This window comes from Lactuca serriola, chromosome 5 (genome assembly GCF_051521515.1).
Source record: "Lactuca serriola cultivar US96UC23 chromosome 5, Lser_US96UC23_V15, whole genome shotgun sequence".
Taxonomy (NCBI): domain Eukaryota; kingdom Viridiplantae; phylum Streptophyta; class Magnoliopsida; order Asterales; family Asteraceae; genus Lactuca; species Lactuca serriola.
In genome coordinates this window covers 362,524,429-362,533,659 of record NC_136412.1, presented here as the reverse complement: position 1 = coordinate 362,533,659, position 9,231 = coordinate 362,524,429, and the positions used below count along the sequence as shown (strand labels likewise).

General features: G+C 37.9%; 1 protein-coding gene across 1 annotated transcript; it reads left to right on the top strand.

Moving 5' to 3' along the window:
- Positions 1-6,860: 6,860 nt before the first annotated feature.
- On the top strand, positions 6,861-8,444 carry LOC145055734 (mitochondrial ribosomal protein L51/S25/CI-B8 family protein). Its single transcript, XM_079004121.1, has 4 exons — positions 6,861-6,999; positions 7,816-7,895; positions 7,955-8,061; positions 8,140-8,444. Exons 2-4 carry the CDS (start codon positions 7,816-7,818, stop codon positions 8,310-8,312), a joined length of 360 nt encoding a protein of 119 aa, XP_078860247.1. The 5' UTR covers positions 6,861-6,999; the 3' UTR covers positions 8,313-8,444.
- The last annotated feature ends 787 nt before the right edge of the window (positions 8,445-9,231 follow it).

Here is a 9,231-nt window from a genome sequence, read left to right as displayed (position 1 = left end):
TGTGTGCCTACCAGATCCTTGTTTGTTTATATGTCGACATATGTTGGTAGTGGGTTGAGACAGTCCTGCTTTGTGTTGTAGGCCAAGATATCCGGTGCGATCCAATTTTAATCCATAGGCACAAAGGCTCTAGAAGAGTGGTTGGGTTGAGGCGGTAGGCCAACAAACCCTGGGTATTCTAGCCCGATTGCTGATTGGACCTAATGCATGCTTGTATGTTTATCGTATGGGGTATTTTTGGGGAAACTCACTAAGCTTTATGCTTACCCAGTTGTTTATAGTTTCAGGTATTATCGATGATTGCAGAAAGTCGAAGGTGGGATTGTACACACTCATCAGCAACATTGAGGATTCCGCGTTTTCTATGATACTTTGATTTTTAATAAATGTAATTTGGAATAAACGTTTTTCTTAATAATGGATTTATATTTTGGGAAGTTTTAATTTATTAAAAATGAAAAATTTTGGTTGTGAAAAGTGGGACGTTACAAGTTGGTATCAGAGCCCTGGTTTGAGTGAATTGGAGAAACAATTGTGTGAATCTAGTCTTAAACTAGGATTCGAGAGTTTTTGCAAAAAAAAAATTGGAAAAGAATTCGTAACAAAAAGGGTTGGATTAGGGATACGGGCTCGTTCTCTTGTCATGTTCTTGTTTGATTGTGGGCTTGGGATCGGGAACATGGGCCTTGACTTAACTTTGACTTTTTTAGGATATGCGATGTGCACAGTCAACCAGAGCCCGAACAGGAGAGTGGTTCCCAAATTACCCATACTTGTTATGTTTATTGAGTTTTGATTTTGCTGATATATGAGTTGTTATAAAAAGCATGCTAGTGGGTAAGGTTCTTTAGAAACTATTGGATAGTAATGCCTGATTCTGTGATGCGTTATGATATAGGAAATTGCTTGCCTGATTTATATTACTTGATTGTGAGATTGTTACGTGTATGTTGATTAGTTGTATATGGTCGGATTGTATAGCCTTAGAATGATCGACTTGACCTTACTTCCTTTTCCTTGTTTGGTTTTGGACTTAGGGCATAGTTGATTATTTGACAATCTATATGATCTCGTATTGTGTACAAAAAGCATGCACAAAAGCAACCGGTGATGCGAGAGCGAGGATAATCCTAGGAAGAGCGCTTAGAAAGTAAGTTGTAGCTCGTAGCAGAAGCGGTGTTAGCACACTTAGGAGTTGTCTAGTATAGTGACTTAGGACCTTGGGATGAATTTTGAATCGACTACGGATATGTGTGGAAGGTAGTATGGGTCCGTACTACTGAAAGCACAAGATCCGTATGTGATTCAGGGGGAATTTTGAGGCTAATAGGTGACTAATCATAGTACAGCTTGGTGTGTGGAGCACTGTGTTGTGATGTCTGATCTTTTCTTGGTATATTTCAGTATGGCGGTTATTAGAGGTTTAGGATCAGGAGTTGGAGCGAGTGGCCAGGATGGGCCAAGATTGATAGAGGACCGGGTTAGGGAGATCATTTGTGAGGAGGTTGTTACTATTGTTCGGGAGCAGATACTGGATCTGTTTGGTTCTATCAAGACCGTTATGATGGAGTTCTTCGATGACTGATATGTTGCACTTTCTGAGACTGTCGCTGCTACGACTATCGTGGCCGACACAATGACTGGGTTTAGTGCTGGGAGAGCTTTCCAGTACCGAGACTTCGACAATAAGAAGCCCCCGGTGTTTGACGGGGTTCAAGATCCGATCATCACCATGAGGTAGCTGTCAGATGTCGAGGGATGTTTCTTTACTTGCTCTGGTCCATCTAACTTGAAGGTCAAGTGCGCTCTGAACCTTCTTCGGTCAGGAGAGAAGGATTGGTGGAGGCTGGTTACTAGTTCATACACCCCAAAATAACAAGCCGCAGTATCATGGGAGCAGTTCTCTAAGATGTTCCGCTTGAGATATGTCCCATTGGTGGAGCGGGAGAGACTGAACCAAGAGTATTTGGATCTGAGACAGGGAACTGAGTCGGTGAAAGAAATCACCAAGATTTTCACAGAGATAGCTATGTTTTGCCCTGAGTTTGCTGCTTCTGAGCAAGATCGGATGACTCAGTATTTAGGCATGCTCAAGACGGATATTCAACATTTTGTGTCCATCTAGCGCTACAATTCCCTCGCTGAGCTTCAAGATATCGCAAGGAGGTGAAAGATTGAGAGATAGGCCCACACAAGGGAGCAACATCAAGCCTCAGATCATTCATAGTCTGCAGCGAAGCGGTTCAAGTCCACCGGTTAGATTTCAGGATCAGTTGGAGGAGGTGTCGATCTTTTGTATGTCGCAGGTGTGGCGAGGAGGATCATTTTAGAAGAGACTGCAGGCAGAGTGCATGAGTTTGTTTTCATTATGGCCAGGAAGGACACATCAGAGCTCGTTGTCCTTTTCTCGTTTTTAGTGAGGTGCTGGATCCTACACCCTTACCTTTGCAGTTGTCCAACGATCGTCATCGAACGGCCAAAGTCCCAGATACCGAGAGTTGAGCTGGCAGTTCTTCTTGTTAGCAATTTTGGTAGTAGTGGTGGTTATCTATAATTTTTTGTTGTGTTCCAAAGTTTAGTTGTAACCCGGATGATTAATTAAATGGAAGTATCCTAGTTGGCCTTGTTTAGTTTAATTTCCCGTATTAATGGATTAATTATCCTTGTCATCATATTGCATGTATATATTGGGATGTATGAATGTTGTGTGGGTTCAGATTCTCCTATGTAATTAGATATCAATGGTTGGAATCAAGTAGTGGGGTTCAAGATAGTTTGAGTATCTAAGAATTTAAAGGTCATTAGACTCTAGTATATCTCAAGAAGGGGAGGGTGGTACCTTATAGCAGGAAAATCTTGTGCTAAGGTTCGGTTCTCAGTTGAATTTCTCCAAGTTTAAGACTTCTGTGTAATTTTTGGATCTTTCAGTTTCGCGTTAAATTCATTTCCAGCTATTACAGTCCCCTCCTAGTCGTATTAGTTCTAGTTGTGGCATTTTAAGTAGGTTGTGTTTGTGTTTAAAACTCTAGGGTTATAAACGGAAGAGCAATCTTGATTTGTGAAAGATGGAAACTAGTAAAATGTGTTCCTAAAGTTCACAACAGATGCTAATTTGGTCGCTAAAGTGTAACACCTGTTCTAGGTATCATTTGATTTTCTAAGTTATTTTAGGGTTTTAGACTGGAACTCGACGAGTTGGGGAGCTCCAACCCGTCGAGTAGAAATCATTTTTGGACGCGATACTTAGGACCTACTCGACGATTTGGAAGGCTCAACTCGACGAGTAGACGCCGTAAAGGGATACCCTAATTTTCAGGGATTTGTACCCTATTTAAAGAACTTATGGCTCATTTGTAGCCTCTCTCGTCATCCTTACAGTCGAGAGAAACCCTAGTTCGAGCCTTATACCTCCTTGAGTGTGTGTGAGAGAGCTTGGAGGAGTGATTTTGGTGTGGTTGTGAAGGATTTTGAAGCTTGAAGAAGGTGGAGTGGAGAGAGGAGCAGAAGATCCAACATCTACTCTGTATTGGCAACCATCTTGAGGTATAAAGTTGCTACCTTGACCTTTATGTGCTTAGATCTCATCTTATGGAAGTAAATGGTCACTTTTGGGACATAATGGTGTCACTCTTGGATTTGAACTTGTCATGAAGATAGGGTTTTAGATCTAGACACCTCTAGACCTCCATATACATAAAGTTGTTCACTTTATCTAGTCTTAGGCCTTCTCCATGCACTAAACCTTGTATAAACCTTAGTTTTGGGTGTTTTAGCATTTTAAGGCATTGCATGCATGTAAATTTGGCAACTTTACATGGTAACTACACCTTAGGGAGCTAGATCTGTAGTTTGGAGCCTTGGGTTCCAATAGAAAGGGATAAAGGGACTCGACGAGTTGCTTAGCCAACTCGACGACTCGGGGAAGGTTTACCCATTTTTGGGATCCTGAGTGATCTCGATGAGTTGATTAGGGATTTCGGTTTAGAGTTTTTGGCCCTCAGACACTGAAGAATTCGACGAGTTACTCGGGTAACTCGGCGAGTTGACTCGGGATTTCAGTTTTATGGACCTTGAAGGAACTCAATGAGTTTCTAGATGCACTCAACGAGTTGGGGTCAACATGGACTATTGACCTTGACTTCTACCAGGGTTGACCAAGTTTGACTTTGAGGGTATTTATGGTATTTCAAGATTTTGACAAGTTACTCACATGATGGTTATAGGCAGTTGAGTTGGAGCTGCGTGTTGGGACTTACCTATTCTTATCTTACCAGCTCAATGTTCTTGAGAGGTGAGTCTCCTCACCATACCAATGGGTCGAAGGCACCAAGGCCGACCCATTATTTTTTATGTGACATGCTAGTTGGAAATGGGATATGTGGTATGCTAGTAGTAATTATAGTACTTGTATAAAAGACCTCCGGGGGTTCCCGAGGCACTTGGGTGTAAGACCTTGGAGGGTTTCCATGGCATCCTTGGGCTAAGACCATGTGGGGGTTCCCATGGCTCCCGAAGTAATACCCTGGAGGGTTTCTAGGGCATCCTTATATGCTTGTATGTCTGATTTATATGGTAGTGGGCTAAGACCATGTGGGGGTTCCCATGACGCCCGGAGTAAGACCCTGGAGGGTTTCAAGGGCATCCATATATGTTGTATGCATGGCTTATATGTTTTATGTAGCTTCTATAGCTAATATGTATATGTGATTATGTGGACTGTGTGGGGCATGCTCTGGGGAACTCATTAAGCATTAGCTTACAGTTGGTTGATTTGTTTCAGGTACTTCTGAGCCTAAGGGCAACGACAAGGCTTGATGGCACGGCATGCACTCTCTCACGCATTTTTTATGGGGACACTTTGATATTTAAAATAAAATGTTGATGTTATGAATTTGAAACAATTGCCATTGAGATTTTAAGGTTTATGGAAGTGTTTTGATTGTTCTAAAAATGAAAATTTTCTTTTGAAAATTTGGGTTGTTACAAAAAGTAAAGAAAGCAACTTCAATTGCAAAAACCCCTTTCAACCGAAAGCCCAATATTCAGTGGTGAAGTGAAATTATCTTCTCTTTTCTTATTAGGCAAAAAGGAGTGGTAACACTTCTAGCATCTTGTCATGTCACTTTTTTTAGTGTCACATCATTTTTTGTCTTAACACCTAATTCTTAGCATTTCATAAGGAGTGGTAACACTCCTAGCATTTCATTTTTCTTTTTTATTTTCTTTTTCAAATTTAATTAAATTATATTTTTTTAATACACAAACATTTAATATTACAAAAATTCTTTTTTTTAATACAAGCACTTAATATTTAAATAAAAAATGTTACACTAATTTAAAACATAATATTCAATAAAAACGATTTCAGTTATTGGACAAAAAATATCAAGTTGTTTAAATTTTCAGACAAAAATTACCAAGTTACTGAAACTTTGAAGACCAAATATATAAATTCTTTATCTTCTTTTCCAATTTTCTTCCCCGATTCTTTATCCTTCCGCTTTTGGCAGTTGGGAGGTGTCAAAACTTTAATTTTTGTTGCTAAAACTTATTGTGTTTATACAAAGAATTGGGAAAGAAGATAAAGAATTTGCATATTTACTCTCCAAAGTTTCAGTAACTTGGTATTTTTTGTCCCAAAGTTTAAGTTACTTGGTATTTTTTTTTTGTCAAAAACAGAAACCTTTTTATGTAGTTTTATGTTTTAAATTAGTGTAATTTTTTATTTAAATATTAAGTTCTTGTATTAAAAAAATATAATTTAATTAAATTTAAAAAAGAAAATAAAAAAAATGAAATGTTAGGAATGTTATCACTTATCACTCACTCCCTGTGAAATGCTAAGAATTGTTAGGATAAAAAAAAATTAATATGATGTTAAAAGAAAGTGACATGACAAGGTGTTAGAAATGTTATGGTTAGGCTTTGGTTCAAAAAGTGGCTGAGATAACATGCACCAACAAAAAGACAAACCTCGTTCATGGAGTTTTTTTTTTTTTTTTTTTTTTTTTTTTTTTTGTGATAACCACCTAAGATTCGGTTCAACTATCAGGTATCCGAGATAGACCTGACAATTTGATACACGACATGAACACGATACGAGTTTTCCGTGTATATGTTATAGAAATTCGTGTTTCGTGTTTATTCGTGTTTGACACGTATTTTAAATTCGTGTTTCGTGTCTTATATGTGTCAAACATGAATTCACCTGTTTCGACACGATACAAATTCGTGTTGACACGTGATACATACAAACACGTATATAAACATATATATATACTTTAGGGTTAAATTTTATATTAATAATATATTAGGGACCAATTTCGTAAAATTCAATAATTATTTTATAGCCATAGCTTAAAAAAAGTCATTAAAAACATGTTCATTTTTGTTTTTTTGTGTTTACGTGTAACACGGCTGAAAAACGTGTCTATTCGTGTCGTGTCACGTGTCACACGAATTTTTTACGTGTCGTGTTCGTGTTTGATACCCTAAACACGTTTTATAATTCGTGTCATGTTCGTATTTAACAAATTCTTGTTGTGTAAATTCATGTCTGACACGATTACACGACACACATACACGGATTGACAATACACCGACACCGATGATTGACAAGTCTAATCCGAGAAGAAGACGTAAATAAATAAAGGTAGGTTAAAGTGAAGGAGACGAGCTTGAGAAAGAAATGATTTGTAAGTGACGATCGATTTCCTATTTGGCATCCACTCATCAAAATCCAGCCACGTATGTAATATCTATGAATTGGTAACCTGAAAATAAAAAAATAAAAAACTTTACATTTTAAAAATGTTTGGGTAAATTCAGTAATTTAGGGCTTTTATTTCATTTTCCCTTTTCAATAAACTATTAGACCGCCAGTTACCAGTAAAGCCTATCAGCGGCGCCTCCTTCTCTTTCTGTTCACCGCCGTAGACATTCCAGTTAATCGCCGCCCGTTCTCCGATTTGAGATCTTTGATCAATTTCACCAGCTGAGGTGAGATTTTGCTCGATTTTGTATTTACTTTTGTTTTGTAGGCTCATGAATCATGATCATGCCAGCTTTTGCTTGCAGTGTTTAGCGCACTTGTTTCTCCAGGCCACACCATCTTAAATTTAGTTATCTGCAATTTGTACATGCCATGAATCGATTGCTTTTTTTTTTTCTTTCTAAATCTTGAGATCAATGGGTTGTGTATACGTGAATTACTGATATGTATTTGGGTCATTTACTGTGAGCAATTTTATGTGTCCAGTCTTTTGTTGTTAGGAGTTAGGAGAACACCTGAAATTGTAATATCGAAAAGTCAAGTGTGACATGCAGATATTGTGGCCTTAGGTACATAATAAAGATCTAAGCAAATACCAAATGGTATGTAAAGTAGTGATGAGAAGATGTTGGTGCTTAAATCAGATGTGATGGCTTTCATCGAAGGTCAATAAAGGGTCTGAAGTGAAATTTGATTTGCAAATTACTAAATATACAGCAGAGGTGAGTTACTATTAAAGAATGACTGGAGTAGATGCAATCAGCTGCCCAGCCTTTGAACTTAAAACATCATTGTGTGAGAAAGATGAATAGCTGTTTTTCCTTAATCTTTCAACAGAAGGATTGTAGGGTTCAAAAATGATCATTTACAAGTAAATGTTTGTAATCTGTTTAGATGTCGTATTTGCATGTATGTATGCTAAATTGGATGTGGATAGTTGTTATTAGATGTATATATGCAAGTTGTAGCTTCCTAAAATGATATGATATTGATAGATGATAGATGATAGAAGAGATGAATATTGTTGATTTTTGGCATGGCAGATGTCACAGCGAGGTGTTTGGCAGCTTCGGAAGTTGACAGTGAGCTACTGTAATTGGGGTGGAAGTAGCAGGGGGATTAGGTATGTAGTCTATTTTTCCCATAATGAATGTAGTTCATTTATGGATTATGATTGTGTAGGGCATTTATGGAGTCGCAGTTGGCAGCATTTAAAGAAAGCAATCCTCAGCTAGAGGTGGTTACGGAGCTTAGCCGAGGTCAACATCCATTTCTGAAGGGAGCATACAGTAAGATGGGCTTCTGACTCTATTAGATTAGATATGAATGTGATTTATGAAGATGATTAAATGATATTATTTGGTTAGAGAACAAGAATGAGCGGGTTGTATCTGTGATGAACATGAGTCCAGAAGACGTGCTGCTGTGTGCAACCAGGCTTAGAAATTCACTTGGAAGAAAGGTGGTGAAGCTCAAGACCAGACATGTCACCAAACACCCCAGCGTACAAGGAACCTGGACAACAGACTTGCAGATCTGATCTGCTGCTACATTTCTTTTATAAAAACTACACTACATGTATTAACTCTCAATTTGGCATCATTAACAAAAACTTAACCACTTACCGGCTTCTCAACTCTATAAAATCAGATACTATTTTATTTGTTTCTCAGAGACAGTTTGTTTTGGGTAAGGATGGTCCATGTTTTTATTCAAATGCTATAAATTGACCTCTAACTCTGCACCTCTACAATACAACTAGAGCTGCACAAAGCAGACCAAACCGTTGGTTTTCTTTTCCCGGGTTTTTCACTTCCAAAAACCAATATTTATGCACCTCTCTAATGGCGTCTTTTCAAACTCCTTATTGGCATCTTGGAAAAGCCAAAAATTTCTGGCTTTTTGTCGGAGAAGCCATTTTTTTTTTTAAAAAAAAACTTTTTGAACTCTCAAACACCCACTAAATACAATTACGGTTAATCCTTGTAGTTGTGAATTAATTCGTATGTGAAAATTGAAATGGCACAACCCAAGGCCTGGTGACACCGACTCACAGGACATAGGTCCTCTGAAAAGCCCAACTAGGAAAACTGAACCTTGTTTTATTGAACCACACTGACTCTACCATGGGAATTACACTTCTTGTAAATCCCAACTAATCTAAAATGATTGATGATATTAAAATCATCATATTTATTTGCCAAAGCCATGATGTCCCTTTTCACAGCCACAAGTATTGGAAATTATGTTGTTATCTGAGCACCTCCTTCCGTCCCATTGTTTTTGGATTCAAAAAGGTGCATTTTGATCCCTACGTGTATCCTGTCTGAAACAGCAGACACAAATACACTTGTATAATAATCGTTCATCTAACTTTTTTTTTTTTAAAAAAAAAACAAAAAACAAAAAACAAAACAAAACAATTGAATAATGTTTCTTTTTCCTGTTCTTCAAGACCC

Bases quoted from the DNA above. Each gene is read 5' to 3' on its own strand.
- LOC145055734 (XM_079004121.1), top strand. From the start codon at position 7,816: ATGTCACAGCGAGGTGTTTGGCAGCTTCGGAAGTTGACAGTGAGCTAC. The intron at 7,896-7,954 runs GTATGTAGTCTA...ATGATTGTGTAG, and splicing joins GGAAGTAGCAGGGGGATTAG to GGCATTTATGGAGTCGCAGT. The intron at 8,062-8,139 runs GTAAGATGGGCT...TTATTTGGTTAG, and splicing joins ATTTCTGAAGGGAGCATACA to AGAACAAGAATGAGCGGGTT.